This window comes from Penaeus vannamei, chromosome 18 (genome assembly GCF_042767895.1).
Source record: "Penaeus vannamei isolate JL-2024 chromosome 18, ASM4276789v1, whole genome shotgun sequence".
NCBI lineage: Eukaryota > Metazoa > Arthropoda > Malacostraca > Decapoda > Penaeidae > Penaeus > Penaeus vannamei.
In genome coordinates, this window is record NC_091566.1 from 22,438,846 (window position 1) to 22,461,345 (window position 22,500).

Here is a 22,500-nt window from a genome sequence, read left to right on the forward strand (position 1 = left end):
TGTTACCGAGGACGTACATTTGATCTCATCGATCACAGTAGCCTAATTAAGAAAAGAATTTGTTTCCATGGTATATCAAGAGGGTTGGGTAATATATGGTTCCCCTATTTCATTAACCGTTGCTCCGGTAAACCCGACCCTAAGGACTGTTTACGGCCTGTTATTATCCTGATTAATGAGAATAACATTCCCCACGGAAAATCTACAGCTATGTGGAGGACGACTAGTCCTTGCATGCAATCCAGAGCAAGGCAGCATCTAATTTCAAGATTCACTCAACCATATGTCTAGATGGGCTTCAGGGAACAACACTCAAATAAATGAAGTATTTCCTAACGCTTTTAAGACGATATTGAATCTGAGAAAATGTTTTATATATACTGTGTAAGATCAAATGACTCAGCAATCCGATGGTCAAAATCAAGTGACCATATCCTGCGTACAAGACACAAACTATAAATCGTTTTACACGCAACGCACAATCAAATAAACAAATAAACAAACAAACGAACCCACACACAAACACACATATGAATACACAGATACACACGTGAGCACACTATGCAAGGAAAATGCTATTCGTATGATATATTTAAGTAAGAACAAGTAATCCTCGTTTATGGCTGGTATTATACCCCCCCCCCCCCAAAAAAAAAAAGAAAAAAAAAAGTGGAAAAAACAAAATTTGTGTTGTAAATTGGGATAACTATTAATAAAGTCCTTATTTATTGCAATGATTTTTTTTACCTGGATTTTTTTTTTATAATCCTATCAGCCACAACAGGAAACAAAAGGTGTAAAAAAACATAAATCCGGCAACATGTGAACTTGAAGTGAAGTTAACTAGTTTCGCTTTACAAATTTTATTCTTTGGACAGATTCTTTTCCAAAATCCCAAAGCATTTCTTACCTGCGAAGAATTGTAGTTACAATATTTCTGCAAAACGTAAACATCTAAATCTGAAATTGAGAAATATTTTTGATGTATATATACATTATATATATATACATACATATATATATATATGTATATATATATATATATATATATATATATATATATATATATATATATATATATATAATGTATATATAAATATATATGTACCAGTGTATGTGCGTATGTATGTAATTACGTAATTATGTATCGGCGTATGTATGTATGCTGTGTATAAACATACACGTAGACTCACACACAATGTACTAATCACTGCTGGCTAGCTACTGGTCTCCTTCATTTATTACACTTCATTATTAAGTAGCATTTATCAGACCTAGCATTCCAAGCTAATCACCATCATCATTAGTTTGTTTCTTTTTCTTCTTTTCGTTATTAGGCTAATCACCATTCTCGTTATCGCTGCTTTTCTTATAACTTTGATTAGCACTGATATAAATTGTACAGTTATTGTATATTGTTATTATTGTTGATGTATCATTGTCATTATCATTCATATTCTTTTCTTGTCTTTTGTCCTTTTTCAAAGACCAATATTTAAATAGGTAGATAAATGTATAGGATATGTATCATAAAGTTATGTATTCCGACCTGTGTCTGAAAACAACAAACCTGAATCTTTAGAATTCACGTTATATATATATTTTTTCATTTCTTTTTATCAGTATATACATTTTTGAGTTAGGAAGATCCGAATTGGTTCTTATGTTTTCAAATGTCGAATTCTCTTTTAAAGTCTGAAGTATTTCTCTTGATATCAGTTATTCAGTTTGTGTGACATATAATTGAGTTTCAAAAGAGACACAGTTCTATAAAAGTATGAGTCATATATGAAAGCGATTTGTGTGCATGTGTTTAAGTATAAGTACCTTTGTGCATGTCCTGTTTTCCTGTTTGTGTTTTCTTCTTTTCACTCTGTATATAATTTTTTTTCTTTGTCGCTTCTATGTCCTTCATTTGGTATTTCATAATGTTTGTAAGAGAGAAGAGAGAAGAGAGAAGAGAGAAGAGAGAAGAGAGAAGAGAGAGAGAGAGAGAGAGAGAGAGAGAGAGAGAGAAGGAGAGAGAGAGAAGAGAGAGAGAGAGAGAGAGAGAGAGAGAGAGAGAGAGAGAGAGAGAGAGAGAGAGAGAGAGAGAGAGAGAGAGAGAGAGAGAGAGAGAGAGAGAGAGAGAGAGAGAGAGAGAGAGAGAGAAGAGAGAAGAGAGAGAGAGAGAGAGAGAGAGAGAGAAAGAGAAAGAGAAATAGAAAGAGAAAGAGAGAGAGAGAGAGAGAGAGAGAGAGAGAGAGAGAGAGAGAGAGAGAGAGAGAGAGAGAGCATAAATATCATTATTACTGAAAATGTACAACTTTCATCACTATTCATAGCCATTTTCAAGATCAACTCATAATTTAGATATATACATCCTAATGCAAATATGCCAGTTTGAGCAGTGGTTATAGAATGGATATTAAATTAGCTAATCGATTGATAGCAAATGCCATCTGTATGAACTATTTTCTCGTTTTAGGTTTTGTTCCATGTAACCATATACTCAGATGAAAATCTTTGGATAAATTTTTTTCGATACTTATTGTTCTTGTTGCTCAGGTGTTGCATTTTCATGTGTTATTATCATTATTTTTTCTATCATCACTCTTATCAGGGCTACGTACTTTTATTCTTAGGGACTTCATTGTACAATTGTCAAGATGATTTACAATGGAAATATTTCATTTATGGTGAGAAATAAAGAGTCAGGTTACAGTTTTGTTTATTAATTTATTACAGAGAGTACAGACGATGCAGATGTGATATGCGCTACCAGCAGTATCGAAATTTCTACTTCCTAATCAAATTTATCCATAATATGAGCGTGTCCAGTAAATAAATTCCTGAATAAATAGAATGTTCATCTTTGATCTGTGAGTCATAACGCCCTTTGATTGGCTGGTCGTTTTCTGCCAAGACGCCCAACCAATCAGGGGGCGTTTTCACGTAAGACGCTCGACCAATCAGCGAGCGTGCTTTAACAACAACAACAACCAATCAATGATGTTTCCATTTGATCAAGAATCCGTGACCCGAACACTCCCTAAGTAAGCACTGTTGCTATGAATATTAAAACATACTTGACCACTGGTTTGATGAATGTCTGCTAAACCTGGAACAAAACAGGTGAGTGCTGAGGAAGATAGTGCTACACCACATACTGTACAAAATTTCTGATTGCTTAGAAAGGTAAGGGGGCGGGGGAGGGGGTTTATTCGTATTGAATCTGGGGGAGAGGGTATTCTCGACCTAAATGACAGGAGAGCACCATGTTTATAGTGTTTGGTAGCAAAGACAATATATAAATTTTGCTGTTCTGTCAGATCCTTACTTGGGGTAGTCTCTAGGGTTAGTTATCTACGAATCCTCTTTCATTTTGTACTTAAATCGGCCGTCATCCCCTTCGCCCTAGAGGACGACGGTGCTGATTTGACTCTGTATGCTATCAGTAAATATGTATGTATATAATCCCATATCTAGTATGCAAATGAAAGAGGATATAGTTATTCTCATCTTCGTTATAGTAAAAACAAACTCTCGATAAAAAATATCCTAGAGAAATAAACGACGGTAAGGAACATCTAAAGAAAGAACTCAATAAGTCCTTTATCATCACTTTCGTTGTTACAAAACTGCAGAGAGGTCCCGTCTCCGACTCGCCGACGACTAGCCCCTACTTCGCGTGGAAATCCAGGGCGGGAACAGAAACATTGGAACGCACACGGATGATTGGTGAAAATAAACATGGCCTTAGAAACTTGTGCAGGTAAACATCAGATACGTGTATGTCAACCCGGCGAATACAGCCTTTTACAATCTCTTGGGACCAAAGGGGCCTTTTATATATTTTTTGGTTAAGGAACCTCAAATTAAAGTGAGAATGAACCCCGCACAAAACCACCGAATTACACAGCTATGGGATCTAAATGATGAGGATGCTAGTCTCGTAGCAGGGATCATAAAAAATGGGATTCACAGAGATATTTCAGGGGATACTATTAGAAACGGTTGTAAATGGGACTAATAACACTTTTAACGCCCTGTTATTAGATATACCTCAAAAGGACCATCGGGGGATTTGTCTTTTATTTATATATGTATCTATGTATATATATATTCATATTACATTTCATAGATTAGAACATGTCTAATTATAGAACCCATTTAACTGGACACATATCTAACAGATAAACTGGGACAAAGCTCTAGATAACTGACCAGTAGCTAACAAGACCCCACCAGCCACGTAGTTCAGTGGTTTATTTTCCTACCCCAAAATAACATGATGAAGAACACACTGTAACTAAGAGCGAAAATGTTCTTAAACTACATCTGAGCATGATGGATATTTATACTTATGTACAAATGGTGTGTTGATTTTTTAAATAGATTATGCTTACTTTTCTTACACATTTTTTTCGTAAACAGTATTAAATATCTTATCTACATAGTCCTTATTTTCCACATATTAGACTTTCCAATAATTAACACAATAAACATCTATAAAGAGCTCTGCTATCTATTTAAGCAAAATAATCTAACTATAAATATTCGGTTAACTGTGAGAAAGATAAACCGAAGATCCAAATTGGCGTGACTTAAGAACATTCACAAATAATGAGTAAAACAGAAACTCTATCTTGATAGCATCGTCTGCCATAAGGTTACTAGCTTTTCATAATGTGTACATCATATGCCTTCTTACTAGCTTGAGCAATGTGTAAAAACAAAAAACGTTACATGCATGTACAGGCATTTTTTTCTTTCCCTCTTGTGGAGCCTTCGGCATGCGTCACCTGGGAGATTCGCATTTACCTGCACTAAAACTGTCACCCCACGACTGGCTACAGAAAACGGCGTAAATGTAGGAAAAGAAAGAGCGGAAACTTGTGTATACTGACGGAGGGTGAAAGGCATCAGTGAATGCATGGGATGTGATGAGCGAAATAAACATGCTGCGAAACTGATACTGTGTTGCGGATCGGATCTCGAGGGGGAGGGTATTAAGAATTTGCATGATTGATTGCATGAATGCATGGTTGCATGTCATGCTGAGAGTCCTCCTTGTTAATGATTTAGCAACAGTGCGGAAGCGGGAGTGAATGGGGGATGGGGGAGTACCAAAATTTCGTGATCTGCAATGTGTATGTGTTTTCCCCAATTTAGCCTGGGGTTTGGGTTGGCAGTAATGACCCTTATGAGGACTGGGCTCACAGTAATGAGTCTTATGAGGAGTAAATGCCGGTGGATAACTCGTGGGGTGACGTGAGTGATCAGAAACGAGAAGGGAGAGTCGGGAAACAGGTGATACGTCTAAGAACGAACACAAAATACACTGGTGTTTAGAAGGCAGCTATGACGTGTAAGTAATACCTCGAGATGACGACAGTAATAATATTGATGATGATGAGAATGACAATGGCGATGAAACAATCCATTATTATTAACATTAATAATGAACCTAATAATACAGTAATATATGTAGTAGTAGCAATAATGGTAATGTTAGAAATTATTAAAAATACACAGTTTGCAGTAATAATACCATTGATAAATAAAAATGCCGTTGATAATAACCAGATAAACTGTACAAATGTTGATAACATAATTAATAATAACACACAATCAAAGTGTTCCTATTGAAACCCAAACAATCACAACAAAATGGACTAGTGAGTGACCAAAGGAAGTAGCGATGACAACAACAGTGAAGACGACTCGACTAGGGATACTGGCGTGTGAAACTGCTCCTATAAGGACAAAGCTCCGACAGAGCGAGAGTGCCATGAAGGTGAAGGACAAGAGAAACAGAAGCCAAGGATCCCCGTGACGATATCCTCCAGTCTCCTTCAAGAAGACGCTCGAGTATCGCGGTACTTGTCCGGAAATAAGTCGCTGAAGAAGCCTGAAGACCAGCGAGGGAAATCAAGAGAGGCGTAACAGGGTGGGTCGACGCAGAGAGACGACGTAGGACGAAGAGCGAGAAAGAAAAGGAAGAAGGAGAAGGAGACGAACGCGTAGCATATGGTGGGAGGAGAGGGGGCGGGGGGGCGGAGGGGTGGGGGGCATTTAGCGCATGACGAGAGGAGGAGGCGGAAGTACATGACACCGAGGAAAGAACACAAGGTACATCTGGTGCTGGTGATGATCAGTCTTTTGAGCGATGGGGAACACGGCTACAATGTCTGCATGTGTGGTAGTACAGGTTAGGGTATGTAGGGTAGATGGAACCCGTACTTACGTGACATACTGTACATATATATCTATGAATATATATACATACACACACACATATATATATATATATATATATATATATATATATATATATATATATATATATATATATATATATATATATATATATATATATATGTATATATATACGTACACATACATATATATACATATACATATACATGCATGTATGTATATATGTATAAGTTTATATATCCATACATTTATATATCTTCGGTCATTCAGAGGGAGGCTCAAAACACAAGACCGTTAACACCGTCCCGTAAAACCGAGAATATATCGAAACAATATGAAACACGTCCAAATAAGCTACATTATATAAACGCTGAGAAGATCAGGCGGACTTCCAGCCGGATCTTCCCGGAAACATAGACTGCTACTTCCTCACGATGGGGGAAATTATCGCCATTTTAACACATTCTAATTTTACCGCGAGTAATAAATCTACTATTCGGAAACATGAGTTGAATTATTGATACCAGTGAAATTGCGTGCGGTGATCCCGTCATACGATTTAAATAAAAATAGCATGTCCCATGTCCTGATATTTATATATATATATGTATATAAATCCCGACCACTTGCCTAAAAACGTTTAAGCCTATATATATATATTTATCTCGTATTAAATTATACAAGAATGTAGGGATTTTTGCTCCGCATTTCCACAGACTACGGCATCCAACATCTACCAACAGAGAAACATAGGAAGGTCCTGTGTTTAAAACAATCGCGATTTATCTAAATAGTTCACCTTTCTATTCATAACGTCCATAAAATCTATGTAAACACTCAGATCATGATTGCAGGTCTGTTTAATAATAAATATCGATTATTCAAAACCCTATTCATGAAACCGGTAAAGTGCACGGGCATTCATGGCGAGAGATGAGTGGTTAACGTTGATGATTTGACTAGAACTTAATTTCCTACTTCATACCACTTTAAGGAAACGGAACACCCAAGCGCAAGAAGGAGACGGCGAGGGAGGGAGGATGAGTGAATGGAGGAAGTGGAGGAGGAGGAGGAGGAGGAGGAGGTAGGAAAGGAACAAGGCAGATAAATAGCCGAAAATAGGAACTAAAAAAAGAAAGAAAGAAAAAACATCCATGAGTGAAAATGAAACGAGGGAAAAATTTGGAAGGTTGAATGGGACTATCGCAATGGCAAATTCGGAGAAAGTAAGATAAACAAAAATAAGATAGCAGATGACACAACGAATAAGGAAGTGAATGAAGCCCAGAATGAGGACGAGGAATGGGAGGATAAACGAGAAACGAAAGGAGAAATCATGCTAGCGGCAAAACGAACATATAGTCGCAAGGAAGAGGGAGAAGGGGACAGATGAGACAGTAAGTGAGGCTGTGATCGAAGGGGCCACAGATGGTTGACAGAGGTGAAGAAAATCAAGAACTTTCGACCACAAAGAAGTCAACGAAACGTAATGCACAAAATGCTATGAGTTTAAAGTCCCTCACAGACTTCATGGAATAAAGGTTATTTCAGCTTCCATACTCAAACATTTTTTGTATTAATGAACATTTATAGTCTAACAAGATATTGCTAGACATGAACACGAAAACATAATAGAACCATGCAGTAAATAAATTCTACCCTTATCTGTTACTCTATAAGCTATGTACATTTCAGGAGCGCTGACACTGATATCTAGTACAAATTAGGCTTATTTGATAAAAATAAATTCTTGGAAAATTCCTGAATCTGCTGAAAATCTGCTTCAGCCTTGATCACACCAATTGGATTCTATTGACCTATCTTTGGGTGAGCAACTGTATTTATGTAACAACTGTAAAATTTTTCATATGTACATATACACACTTTTATATCTATGTTTAATCCATGGGAATCCTTACAAAAATGTCTAAACAAGATAGGTTTACATTTTAATGTTTTTGATCACAAAATGTAAAACGGAAAAGCATACCTGCCAGCATAAGCAGCGACAGAAGTATATCCTGATGGCCTAGTTTGCGTCGAGTCAGCGTCAGGCAGCGAAGTTACATGTAGAGAAAAAGTGACCGCGTATATCCCGAACTTTCCGCGCCAAGTTATTGAGTTACTTATTGACCAGTAACGCAAAGTACTCTAGTTATTACCATTAGCATATGCTATATATCTTCAAGCGGTACAAAGCGATGAACATATAGGCATGAGGCTTCTTACACACAAACTGTTTACGTTGTGGATGATCACCCACGTGACGCTGGTGTCGAGGCTTGTTGCGGCCGGTCTCTGCTACTGTCTCACAGATTGTACAAAATTCAAGTAAGGCGGAACGAACAGTACTCCAGGTGTGAGGGATTCATTAGCAATACCAAGAGCACCAGAAAGGGTGATTATACACAACGTGGTTATAACCTAGGGCGACATGCTTTTCAGCGTAAACTTGGCGTGTGCGCATGCGCCGAGGGAGGCCCACATGATGTTTGGCTCCAGCTGGGCGTCGCCGCCGTGAGGCACAGGTTCTCCCACGACACTTGACAACTCTGTACACTCAGTGTCCTCAGGCAGAGTAAACTTATATCACAAGACGGGCCTCGGTTTACCAGTCGAGGGCTTCAGTCCACCTTGGCCATGGATATGCTTGCACGGGGTAAGCCAAGCTGCGGTGATGCAGTCCACATGGTGTGCCGCGCCGGGGGGGCCACACAACACTAGAGGTCCATTCCGGCCTTAGTTATTATATCACAAGAAGCACTTCATACGGCAGAGGTCGTCACCCCTACTTCTTCTCCTAGACGTCGGTACTGTTAGCAATGACTTCATGAAATCGTACAAAAGTCATATATTTATATTTATATATATTATACATATTCTCAGTATTAGCAGCTCTCTTGTAATGAATGAATATATTCATTACTGATATTAATAACTTCATACATTTAATATCCTGACATCTTTTTTCACTGAAACTCAGAAATCTACTTATCACATCAAAGAGAATTTACAAAGAACTCTCTTTGGGCCTACAACAGAAAACCACCGTGGGAATACATATGAATGGCTACACATACTCAGACACACAGCGGCTCCGACCCACAGGCCGAGGCCGCGTCGCACACGTCACCATGCGTGAGGAATACTCATGAAAGACATTTCACACGTGTGTGGCGTAAAACATCAAGGCTGCGCTCTTCTTCCGGTCTGGTCTCGGGCCGTGTCGTGCGGCCGCGTCACAACTGATACGGAGAGCCGCGTCACTTCACGACTGTGGCATCAACCCTACCACTGTCGCGTCACAGGGGTGCTGTGACGGGCTCTGGGACTACAACCATTCTTTACGTACGTAAGTCATCATGCCATGACGTCACAAGCAATACTCTGACGTTACATCATTGCCCTGACGTCATCCTACCACCGTAACGTCACAACAATACCGTGAAGTCACATCATTGCTTTGACATCGTCCTGCCGCTGTGACGTCATAGCGCCGCACGGCCCCCGAGGCCAATGGGATGAAGGACGCAGTCTTAATCTCCATGAGGTGAGCATTAGCGTTTGTACAGAAAAGCTTTAATGATGTGTAGAGGAAAGCATTTAGCCTAGTTCTTGTAAATCAGAAGTATGTTATGATAACCAGAGAATTTATATAAACTATGTTGATCATCCATATAAACTAGTAGGAATTGTCTGATCTGCTATATCCCGGGTTCATGATGATAAAAAAGGACCTTATCGGCAATGCTCGGTCCCTGCAATGTATATATATATATATGTATATATGTATTTTTGCATTGTGGGATTCCCGCAGAGAGATATATTTTTCTTAGCATAGGGTTTCCTAAGACCTCCGAGTCGCCGAGTTTGAAGCGAGATATCTTTTCCGAAGGTCTGTAAGTGATGAGATGATAAACCCCTGTGTTTATTTTATTTTTTTTTATATAATTCATCTAAACCCTGAAAAAGGTCGCTACAACTTGATTATATATATATGTATAACTCATAACAAAGTACAAGGTTTACTTCGAGTGGGCTGATTATTATTTCTTTATCTTATTATTCCATCCGATTCTCTCCACGTCACCCTGATTGTTTTCTGACCGCTCTCGAGGTCGCCTGGAGTTCGACTACCTATCTCTCTCTCTCCCTCCACCTTCGATCTCGCGGATTACTCAACCTTCTTGGTCTCTTGTCTGTCTCTGAAGATGCCCTCCGAGTGTTGGTCTTGTATAAAAAACCCTTGAAGATCACTCCACCTTGATCTGAACCTTGGACCTTGATTTCTCAGATGTGGAAGGAAGCAGAAGTAAGCGTGGCAACGGGAGATGTTACTCTCTCCAAGTGAACTCAAGGTACTAGGTTGAGAGGCGGAATGCTTTTTTGTTTTTTGTTTTTTGTTGTTTTTTTGTGCGGGGTGGGGTGGGGGTGGGGGTAGAAGGGGGGAGGAGGAGTTATAGGGTCAGGCAAGGTTGTTTAGGGTGTTGTTCTCAGGGGCTTCAGGGAGCTATGGAAAGGGTGAAGGGTCTAGAATTGTTAAGAGGATGTCTGGTGGGGAAGGTCGGGTGGGGAGGGGACTTTGCATATCTTTTTAGTCTATTTTAGGATTTCGAGTCCTCTTATTTTTATTTTTCTCTTTTTGCTTTCCCTTTGCTTCTTATCATCTCTCAACCACATTATATCTCTCCTTTTTAGCTATAATGATAAAGTGATAATGTGCAGGACTGCTAAGGTATGATTATCATTGCATTAATATTATACAGTTACGTGAGAATTTCATTAACCTGAGACGGTCTCGCAGACATAAAAATTGTGAGTAGATCTGAACCAAATCCTTAACCATGTATAATCAACTCAACATCATTATCCCCAAGAAAAATAAGATGAAGAATCCTCATATTATAAACATTTAATACAACAACGAAATGACCAAAGAGAATCGAACTTCAACGCTGGCCAACTCAGAATCAAACACATAGACCGAAACAAAGAAGAATGAAAAGTCAATCTTTGTACGATGGTATTTCTAAGTTCTCGGTTTTTAACCCTCAGCGTTGTGAAGAATGAGATCTTCGTCGGAATCGTCGGAGATGTGAAGGTAAATTATCCAGTACATCAGATTAAAACAGACAAAACAGACCGGAAAGACGATCCTGGAGTATTTATCGATGTCAGATGGTGAGCAACCGTACAACTTGTTGAGTCCCTGGAAAGAGACGGGTCAAGGGTCAGTTGCTAGGGGTCAGGTCAGAGATCTTCGTCATTACATGTAAGTGTCTATAAGAGCATCTTACGTACATACTGGACACTGAAACACAATGCATTGTCAGGCATATCGGTCTGAGATAGATTTACTCTTTTCTTGGTGAAGATAGTTTACTTTGGTTTTGATAATGCCGACTATCACATGCCGATCAAGTGCTCTTTGTGTTTAGTGGATTATCTGTGTGATGACTATTTTAGTATAAATGCTACAAATGCTTTTGGTGTCAGAATTGCAAAGCTAAAACATTTCTATGGCTATTAGTATATTTATTTGAGGTAATATTGATTATCAGTCTAACTATCGCATTGATGTTATAAGCATTAGGATAAAACACGATTTTCCATTAATATTACTGATAATTTACTTACCCTTGAATTTATCCTAAACTGGTAAAAATGCTATTCTGGATCTCTGTTCATTTAAAACACGAGTGAATGTATAACTTCTTAACAGCTTGAACAGAATTTTTCGTACTTGAATAATAACGAACATGTGCCAGAAACGACGAGTGTACACCTCTCTCTTACCCTTTCTCTCTTCCTTACCTTTCTTCTCGCTTCTTTTTTTTTAACTACTTGCATTCTCCCTTACCATTCTTTCTGACTCGGTTGCGATCATGCATGCACGTGTACAGGCTCACCATACAGAGAATGGATTCACACTACGACAAAGAGACTTTTTAACATCTATGAAGTACATAGATGATGTACATAGAATTAATATATGATTGCAGTTGACACACGCATACGCATACCTACATACACCCACACCACACGCACGTACGCACGCAAGTACGTACGCACTCACGTACGCACGCACACTTACTCACCCACCCTTACACACGCACGCCCGCGCGCATATGCACGCACATCGTCTTCTTTTCATTCTACAGGTTTTCTCTTTCACTCTGCGCAGTGAGGCTGAGGTACACCTCCCTCAGGTTGCCAGCATGCACACTAGTCACCTAGGACCCATCGCTCTCGAAGAACCACCACATGATTGCATCAATTTTAATACACCTCTTTCTATTATTCTCCCTCGGTTATACAAGGAGGAGGCTCAAGATTATCCCACCTCAGGCCCCTTTCTACGGCCATCTTGGTTCTTCGAGAACGCTGGGCGCGAGGGCGACCGTCGCCAGGTCTTTCGCGGGCTGAAAGCCTGGGCTTCTTACAAGCTACACTTAGGGCTACAGCAGACCAAAGAGATATCCAACATACATGTTGTCTCAGCGCGAAATTAGTTGTGATCTGTAAAACAACAAAAGGAAAAAATGATTTTCTGTCATTCTTGTTTCTAAAATATATTAAAAAAACGAGTGTGTCTTTTCCGTGGGTTTAAACCAGGGTAATAAGTAAAAGTTTCTGGCTACACCAAGGTCATGGTGATGACTCAAATATACTCTAAAAAAGAACTTGGCAGCTAGAACTGGGCTAAAACTCGGCAAGTCATTAATTCCTAGAAGCGCATTACAGGTTCTTGTAGCCACTAGTGCTGACTACCTAAATGCATTCCATCTCGGTCAAAGTAGACAAGATTATGACTAGCATGGACTGTGGGTAAGTGATTTCTTTGTACTTTGAATTAAGGACTTATGAATGCTACCTATGCTAGCAGAGGCAAGACAATCCTGTAATGAGAGATCTTGGGCTAGCAGACTCAAGTAGCTGCGAAATGACATGATGCACATTCTCTGTTGAATTAGCAGGTAGAATGTAACGAATGGCTGATTATCATCTTATGCCTTAAGATCAAGATGCTGAGTACAGGATGCCGGCACGAGACAGGTAGTTGCACATGCAAAAAATAAGAAACGTAAAAAAAGTCAATTGTATTTACATTATGCACATGATACCATGATGCTTCAGAAGCAGATACTTTTCTTTAAAAATGCAAAATTTCGACAACAGTATAGAACTGCTGGTAAGGAGAGGCATCTGGTTCTTGTAGACTGAGGTAGTAAATTCAGCATCTTGCCTATACATTTTAATAAATATCTTGACCGAGTGAGACAAGACGGCTCTGTGGCGCTTCTTAAACTCTTTCTTAAGTAGTAGTAAAACGGTGTGTGTATATGGACGATTTTTGCCACTGGCTCTTTGCCTATTAAGCGTAGAGCTCAGGTAAGTGTAAGTAGTGGATCTTATCTAATTTTATCTGTCACAACTTTGAAAACTTATATTAATTTGTTAAAGTTGCTCTTAGTTGTTTACAGAAACATACAAAATTACTGACTTGATGAAGCTTAAGAAAGGCTTTAGTATATAATATCAAAAGAGGAGTCGGAACTCGGTTACAGGAGAGAAAGATTTTTAAGAATTTGGAGGAGTCGAAAGCTGATACATTCTCGCCATCATCTTACTGTACAGGAGTATCTCTAGGGTCGTGAGGCAGCCAAGACGAAGGCAGATCAGGTCATCCTCAGGGGTTGGGGAGGAGGAGGAGGGGGGGGGGCGAAGACAGTCAAATCGAGGGGACTTTATCCAGGATTTTTGGAGACATTTATCCTAAATATGGGGAATGGAGACTTCATGGAGTAGATGGGTTATGGGGTCAAATTTACCTCGAATCGTGCATCCTGTTTGAAAGGGTAGGAGGAGAGGGAGGGGACCGGGTTATCTCAGGTCGAGTTGTCGCTAAAATGAGAATTATTGGAGGACAAAAATAATCAAATTTCACGGGTCTTCAAAGTCGAGAAGGCGCGGCATAAGGGCAGCAGGGGGTAGCGGGGCAAAGAGAGGAGAACAGGTGGTAAATAAACGTCAATTTCTTCTTACGTTGACTCACGCCTGAAGGAGTTGTGTCAGAAACGTTTGATGGCGGCAGGAAGGGTGGGAGGGAGGGGTATTGTTGGGGGGTGGGGGTGGGGGGTCCGTAGTAGCTGGTAAGTAAACAGGCAAGTTTGTACGCTTTCCTGAAGACAGTCCTTAGTAAGGAAAGGAAGGACTGGTATAGAGGGAAGGATAAGTATCAGGATAGGAATGGACAGGATTTAGTTTTAGATTTTCGAAGGATTTACAATCCGAAGTTACAGGCGGGATGTCGAAGGGAACAGGACGACGGGAAATAAGGAAGTAAATGATACTAGGAGGTTATCGAGGTAGGGCATGGGTCCAGTAACAGGACACTGGTTGGGCACAGCACACTTGGGCACGCTTCTTGTTGAGGCATAGATAGAAAGGCAGAAGAATGGACAGAGAAGATTTGAACGGACAGGTAAAGATAGAGCTAAATACACGTGTGTATAAACACATGAGATATACAGATAGATAGCTTCAGAGGTAGAAATAAAGGTAGAATTTAGATACATAGATCAATAGGTAGAGAGGGAGGGAGAGAGGGAGAACGAGAAAGAGAGAAGGACAGAGAGAGAGAGAGAGAGAGAGAGAGAGAGAGAGAGAGAGAGAGAGAGAGAAAGAAAGAAAGAAAGAAAGAAAGAAAGAGAGAGAGAGAGAGAGAGAGAGATTCTTAGATTGTGTACAATAAGCAGAAGGCGACGAAGCATACCCAGAGTGCCAAATGGAAGGGAAAGGAAGGTACAGGACACTACATCCCTACGACAATAAGGGAGAGCGAAAGGCACAGGCTGCAGTCCTACTACAAGGGCACTGACCAAATACAGCGAAGAGGAAAGGGTAAGGAGGAGCTCGTCCTAACATACAGGTTGGGGAGGATAGAGGGACGGGGAAAGAGAGAAAAAGCGAGGTGTTGCAAAACCCTGTAAGGGGAGAGATAAGCAGGTTACTGTACCTTGTTGATGTCCTTGTGTGGCAACAAGTTAGCAATGGGAGGTGGGGCTTCCTCGTCTGCCCTCCCGTTGATGGTGTTCTCAAGGGTGCCACCTTTGGAGTGGGTCTTCGGATCGTGAAGCTTATATCGGACCTCCTGGAACAATGAGCGACTTACGACCGGGCCAGGAATAGCTACTTGGCTTTGGCTCTTGCTCATGGGGTTATCCATGACCCAGAGCGGATTACAGCGCCTGTGCTGTAAGATGATTCTACGCTAATTACACTCTACACCGACTACGGTCTATGTCAGTTATATCATACGTCAGAGAAAAGGTGCATGCTTTTGACATTATCCATGTATAAATGCATAATGATCATAAACCAGAAAGGTTATTATTAGACCTAATGAAAAGCTCTTGAGTGCAAACAATAGTGATACATTGTGTGGAACCCAAATGGGACTGGAGAACAATTTGTGAAGCCCATTCGTACGTGCGTGTGGCGTTTTACATCCACCAATCACACAGGACTTTATTTTTCTTCAGTCACCGTGCCTCACTGAGAAGTTGGTGCTTCGTGCGATATAGTGCCAGGGAATACTCTGCGGCTGATATTCTTTCACTGTAATGCATTGTGCTTCGTGATCGGCGCATTATATAGAAAGAGTTCTGTGCTTGAAAAAGGTGCATTGTCGGGTGCTATAATGTGAATCATTTTTTTTTTTTCACTGCATGGTGCATACCGAATGAAAATGTGTGACACTGCAGATTCTATGCGGACAGGTATAATTCGGAACATGAGCCATGTTTATACAAAAGGTAAGAAGGAAGTTGTTGTAGATAACTATCCCTAGTTGTTCCCAATAAAGAATAAAATGAAAATGCCTACATAGTTACCCATACAAAGAGGCCATTTGCACCTTTACATTAGCAAACACAAAATGTAACTTTAAACCTCACAATTCAAGATAGATAGATAGGTAAAAGCTCTTTGTTCATAACAGAATAAAGGAAAACCGACCACACAGACTGCTCAGTTAGAGTAGCAGATAACCTTCCTGTGTTTTCCTTTAAATGCGTAGAAATTCCTGACAGTAATTCCTCTCCCCTTTGGTCCCATCTGGTGGCCGCTGGTCCGTAGCTCCTTTCTCAACATTTACCAGTGTGTTTTTACCTTCTCTCTCACCTGGTGATTCGTGCTGCTACACCCCTGATGCCGTGTGAGAACCGTCCTTCCCCACAGCATGAATTTGTCCTCGTGCGAAAATTGATAACAGTTCTCCATCTTCATGTGCCCTCCCTCTCCCCCCCCACAACCCCCTCTCTTTAACCAAACACAGGTGTACGCACCTCTTAAGCAATATGCTTCTGCAATTTTCATATATTCCTTCATCACAAAATGGGTTATAGATATTAGATGAGAAAGGATGATGAAAAAAAAAAACATTGCGTAAGACAGCGTGATCTGTATTTCCTGGAAATTTATTTGAAAATGCCGATATTTTTGCTGCTGAACCGGGTTTTCATTTCAGGGTTAGACAGAGACAACCATCGCCAAAGAACCTCTCGCTCTTATCACCTTCATCCTATTAACAATATTCCTCCCGAAATCAAATAAGAAGGTCTCCGCGTCCTCCATAAGGACGCGGCAACTCATAACTGTTCTCTCTCTCTCCCTCCCTCCGTGTGACCCAGTAATACTACTCGAGGTAAGTTAAAGGTAAGCGACCCTTTGTAGAGAGGTTGGGGACGATCGTTGCGAGGCGGCATTCCAGATGCTTCCGCGGCCGTAGCTTCGGAAAATTGTTTATTACGACGATTTCATTTTTGTGAAGCGGATGGTGGAGGGACAGCGATGTCGTCCTAAAAGGCCCCCTGGAATATTGGGTCCCTCGGGCTACGTTACCCTGGGGGACGAGGTACGGCCGCCGCTGTGACGACGTTTGATGAATCCCCAATCCAATTCTCTTGTATCTCTCTTGGCAGCTGGGTTGACTTAGTGGCGAGGGGAACCGGGGTCACGAATTGACCAACGTATACGAGGTCGTGTTTCTTTTTTCTTTTTTTTCATTATTTTTTCAAAACGAAAAATGCAATTCTCTTTGTCCGGCTCGCTTTCTCTCTCTTTGTTCTCTGTTCGTTTGTCGCTGTTTCTGTCTTTGTGTGTTTGTGTGTCTGTATCTCCCTTTCTCTTTCTACTCCCTCGCCCTTTTCTCTCTCCTTCCTTTCGCCTTTGTCTCCTGTCTGTCTGTCTGTCTGTCTGTCTGTCTCTCTCTCTCTCTCTCTCTCTCTCTCTCTCTCTCTCTCTCTCTCTCTCTTCTTCCCTCCGTCCCTCCACCTCTCTCTTTATATTTGCCCTTTGTCATTAAGCAAATAAGTTCGACCGCTGTCAGTTCGAAATTCAGAGAAAAGCAAAATCGAAGCGAAACGGCAGTGCAGGCGGGAAAGGGTGAGGGGGAGGGGAGGGGAGAGGGAGGACAGGGGAGGAGGACACGTAATGTCAATATAAAGGGGAGTCGGGAAAGAGTAGTTTGAAGTTAAACAAAGCCATTATTTGAATAGCGGACACGTGGAAGGGTCGGGGAGTGAGTGCGAAAAAAATAGAACCGAAAAGTGGCGGGAGATAGATAGGGATGGAGATAAGCAGGTAAAAGGTGAACAAAGGCCAGGAAAGGGAGAAAGGAAGAAAGGAAAGATGGAAGGAGGAAAGTTAGAAAAAGAAAGAAAGAAAGAAGAAGAAAAAACTGAAGAGATGGACGGATAGATAGATGGACGTATAAATAGATAGAGAAATGTTGAAGGTAGACAACAGAGAGAGAGAGAGACTTAAACGTTGAAGAATAATTCACGAAAACCACTTTATTACCACCTTCAGCGCTCCGAAACCGCGATGCATCAGGCAGGTGGACGAAGGGAAGGGCCAGAGAGAAGGAGGAGAAAGGAGTTGAGGAGGAGGGCGAAGGAAGGGAGAAGGGAGGTCGGCAGGACAAGAGATTTAGGAGTGGGGAGTGAAGGAGGAGGGAGCTGGGAAGGGTTAAGGGATTTCGGAAGAGTGGGGAGTGAGGGAGAAGGGGATTGGGAAGGGGAAAGGATTTGGGAGAGAGGATTGAGGGAGGAAAAGGGAGCTTGGGAGGAGAAGGGAGTTCAGCTTCCTGGAGAGGCTGGGTCGAGGATGTTACAAGTGTACACTCCTCTCCCCGGGCGATCCATGCCGCGTTGTCATGGTAACCTCCCAGGGCAGCCACCGGGAGGATGCCAGGCCCCGCCCACCCACACCTCAGGGGTTTATGCAGATCGCGCTACTGGACCTGTGTGAAATTTCTCCCAACTAACAAGCCGGCTGCACTTCTCCCGCGGCCACTCCACCCCCCCCCCCTCCTCCTCCGCCCGTGCGCTGCCCGCCCTCTCTTCAGCGCCTGCCCGATACGCCAAGTCGGAGCCTCCTGCCTCCGGCCGCCCAATACGGCCGCCCACGCGCGCTCAGCTACGCAACGTGTCACTCTGGTCTACCGCCGGCGAAGGCCAGTCCAATTCCCGCCGAATCCGCCATGAAACGCGCAAACAAAAGAGGTGTATAACGTATATAGATATTTCACATGGATTATAAAATCACACACGAATAAACAAGAAAAAAAGGAAAAAAAAAAGAAAGAAAAAGGAGAAAAAAAGCAAAAAAAAGAAAAAGAAAAAAAAAATATATATGTATATATATATATATATATATATATATATATATATATATATATATATATATATATATATATATATATATATATATATACAAAACATAGTATTGGTTAGTAATACTAACAACGGCGAATAACATTTTCCCTTGTTTCCGAATCTGATCTATTACACCCTATATTTAATTTCGATAATAATACATCGTTATCGACAGCGGCAGCGTGAATCTGCGCGTTAGCAATGTTTCAGCGACATGATTTGTGTGTAACGATAAAGCACTGCCGACGTCATTAAAATTTCCGACGTCGACAATTTTCCCTTTCGTTTATATTCCGGTTTTTATATTTCTATTTTTATGACTATTATTATTTTTTTGATTTTCATATCGAGTCTTCATATGTGGGAGTTCGTTTTTTTTTGTCTGTTTCCTGTCTATTTATTCGTTTGTCTGTCTACTACCTTCGCTCTCTAACTCTTTGATTCTCTCTCTTTCTGTTTGTCTATGTCTCTTTCTCCTTCCCTCCCCCTTTCTTTCTTCTTCTCTCCCTTCCTCCCTCCTCTCTTTTTTCCTCTCCCTTCCTCCATTTTTCTCTCTTTCTTCTCTTCTCCCTCACTTCCTCTCTTTCTCTCCCTCCCTCTCTCTTTCTTATCCCCTCCCTCCTTCTCTTTCTCTCTCTCTCTCTCTCCTCCTCCTCTTCCTCCCTCCCTCTCCCCTCCTCTCTCTCTCTCTCTCTCTCTCTCTCATATTCTCTCTCTCTCTCTCTCTCTCTCTCTCTCTCTCTCTCTCTCTCTCTCTCTCTCTCTCTCTCTCTCTCTCTCTCTCTCTCTCTCTCTCTCTCCTCTCCCTCCCTCTCCCTCCCTCTCTCTCTAACTTCTCTTTTCCCTCTCTTCCCCTCCCTTCTCTCTTTTTTATCTCTCCCTTCCTCCCTCCCTTCTCTATTCCTCTCTACCTTCTCCCCTCCCTGCCACTCCCGCTCTCGCAAAAGGAGGCCCGAAGAGAGCCTGACGAAGGGCGGCGAGACAGAGGGAATCCCGCGAAGACAGAGAGGGAAGAAGGTCTGGTCAGAGATGAATGTTTGATGCTCCATTTCTCCGTTCGTGGGTGTCTGAGGGAAGGGCGGGGGCGAGGAGGAAGGAAGGAGGCAGGGAGGGCGAAGGAGAGAGAGGAGAGGTGGCCAAGAATGGTGTCTTGGAGTCTCCCACGTACGTACACACGGGTGCTGATACAAAGGTGTAGAAGCATACACGTATTGTCGGGATAGGCGGACACACAAATATAAGCGCGCGCGCGCACACACACACACACACACACATACATGCACACACACACACACACACACACACACACACACACACACACACACACACACACACACACACACACACACACACACACACACACACACACACACACGCACACATATACACACACGCACACACACACACATACACACACACGCACACAAAACACACGCACACACACAAACTTACACACGCTCATAAGCACACACACACGCGCGCACACAGCTCATACACATGGATGAACCCACGACAGAGTGACCTTTCCCTCCTTTGGGTGTCTCCCTTACCCTCTATCCCCCCCCCCCCCCCCGTTCCCCTGCAGCCGCCTATCCTCAGAACCTCTGAGACAACAACATTCCGGTGCCTGGCTTGACATCTTGCTGGACTCCGCCCTGGAATGCTCTCCCTCCCTCCATCCCTCCCTCCCTCCTTTCCCTCCCTTCCCTCCCTCTTGTTTTGAGACATACCACCTTGGGGGTCTTACCTGCCCGCACCTGCGTTGGATTGCTTCCCTCGTGCTTCCCTGTGCTCGGCCCTGTCAAATCTACGCCTCCTTTGGCTGTTGTATTCCTGACATTATCATCTGCTTATATCTAACCATGTGATTTATTTCCATCCGTTCTCAAACCCATATACTGATGTATCTTATTTCTCCCCAACCCAGATCTGGTCTCTAAATATCCTTAAAAGAAGCACATTTAGTTATTTGTTCTCTTTATCTGAATCAATATCTACTTAATCTTATTAACAGCAATATAACTGAACTTCCGTCCTCTATTTCTTCATATGACCCACTTCCCAACAGTTGCCTATCCCCCCCCCACCCCCTCCCCCGTCCCCAGCCCTAGCCCCTAGCCCTAGCCCCAAGCCACAGCCCCCAGCCCACTTGACCCACCAGAGGCCTCCCATGCACGCCGCCAGGAAAGTGATTATTGAAACTCAGAAGCATTCCTGCCATGGTTGGGGGAAGTGGAGACATCTGGCCCGCGATGCGACCTTCGACAACTCTCCTCCGCCTCTCTCTGTATGTCTGCTACACGTGTGGATTTGCCTTTCTGTTTCTGTTCTTTTGTCTGTCTGTGTCTGTGTCTGTCTCTTTGCTCTCTCTGTCTGTGTCGACATCCGTATCTGTGTCTCTGTCTCTATCTCTCCTTCTCCCTCTCCCTGCTTTTCTCCTTCGCTCATCTCTTTCTCTCTCACTCCTCTCTCTTTCCCTCTCCCTCTCTCCCTTTCTCCCTCGCTCCTCTCTTTCTCTCTCATTCCTCTCTCTTTCCCTCTCCCTCTCTTTCGCTCTCACTCCTCTCCCACTCTCTCCTTCCCCCCTCTCTTTCTCTCTTTCTTCTCTCCTTCCCAACACGCTCATAATTCGAGTCCTCAATCCATCTGCTTTATACCTCCCCTCCCTCCCTCCTCCCCCGTCTCCGATACTTTAATATTCCTCTATACCCCCATTCTTTAGGCTTACCGGTTGATGCTTCCTCGCTTGGCTTCCATCACCTACAATTTTGATGACGCTGCCGGTGTATAGGGTACGTGGTTTTAGGGCTGGGGGGAGGAGGTGGGGTTGGGAGGGGTTGGGAGGGGTTGGGTGGGGTTGGGTTAGTAGGGGATTAGGGTAAAAAAAAAACGTAAGAGTGATTGTAGGTTGTTGGGGGTGGGGTTAGGGAGGTTGGTATTGGCTGTGCTTATTAGTAGTAAGAGTATTAGAAGAAGTAGCTGTTGTAGTAGTGGTAGTAACTGTAGTAGTCAGTGTAGTAGTTCGTGTTTTAAGGGTGTTGAATGTGTGTGAAAGAAAGAGAGATTTAAAGGGAGATAGGTGGAAGGGAAGAGAAAAAACTAGAAGGGAAGCAAAGAGAAAGAAGAAAAGAGAAGAGGAAAGAAGAGAAGAGAAGAAAAAAGACAAAAAGAATAGAAATAAGAATAAATGAGAGACAGGAGAATAAAAGAGACCAGAAGACAAGAGATAGGAAGAATAGAAGTGAAGAGAAGAAAGAAATAAGATAAGAGGAGAAACGAAAAAAAGAGAAAAGGGAAGAGAGAAGAAAGGAACCAGAAGAAGAAGAGACGAGAAAATAAGAGAGAAAAAAAAAAAACAGAGAGAAGAAAAGGAACCAGAAGAAGAGACGAGAATAGAATAGAAAAGAAGAGAATCGCATCGTATCGTCAAAAGGCAGCCACCTATTGGGACAATTTTTTTGACCTCACGCTGGTACGAAAAAGAAACTACACTGACCTTCTCCCTCATTCAAAATAACGCAGCCTAAAGTGAATCTCAAATTCACATCCCTAACTAAGGTATTAACGAGACGCCCGC

At 42.0% G+C, this 22,500-nt stretch overlaps 1 protein-coding gene across 12 annotated transcripts in view; it reads right to left on the minus strand.

Annotated features, from left to right (window-relative positions):
* Positions 1 to 2,698: 2,698 nt before the first annotated feature.
* Positions 2,699 to 22,500, minus strand: part of Rdl (Resistant to dieldrin) — a 387,780-nt gene continuing 367,978 nt past the window's right edge. For 5 of the 12 annotated variants that reach the window (XM_070133021.1, XM_070133019.1, XM_070133024.1 and 2 more), the window contains 3 exons: positions 15,221 to 15,355; positions 12,691 to 12,720; positions 2,699 to 11,410 (listed from right to left, as the gene is read on the minus strand). In XM_070133021.1, the coding sequence (XP_069989122.1) occupies positions 11,246 to 11,410; positions 12,691 to 12,720; positions 15,221 to 15,355 (330 nt within the window). In that variant the 3' untranslated portion in view covers positions 2,699 to 11,245. The remainder of the gene's footprint in view (positions 11,411 to 12,690; positions 12,721 to 15,220; positions 15,356 to 22,500) is intronic. The other 7 variants (XM_070133026.1, XM_070133023.1, XM_070133030.1 and 4 more) reach the window with 4 other exon arrangements.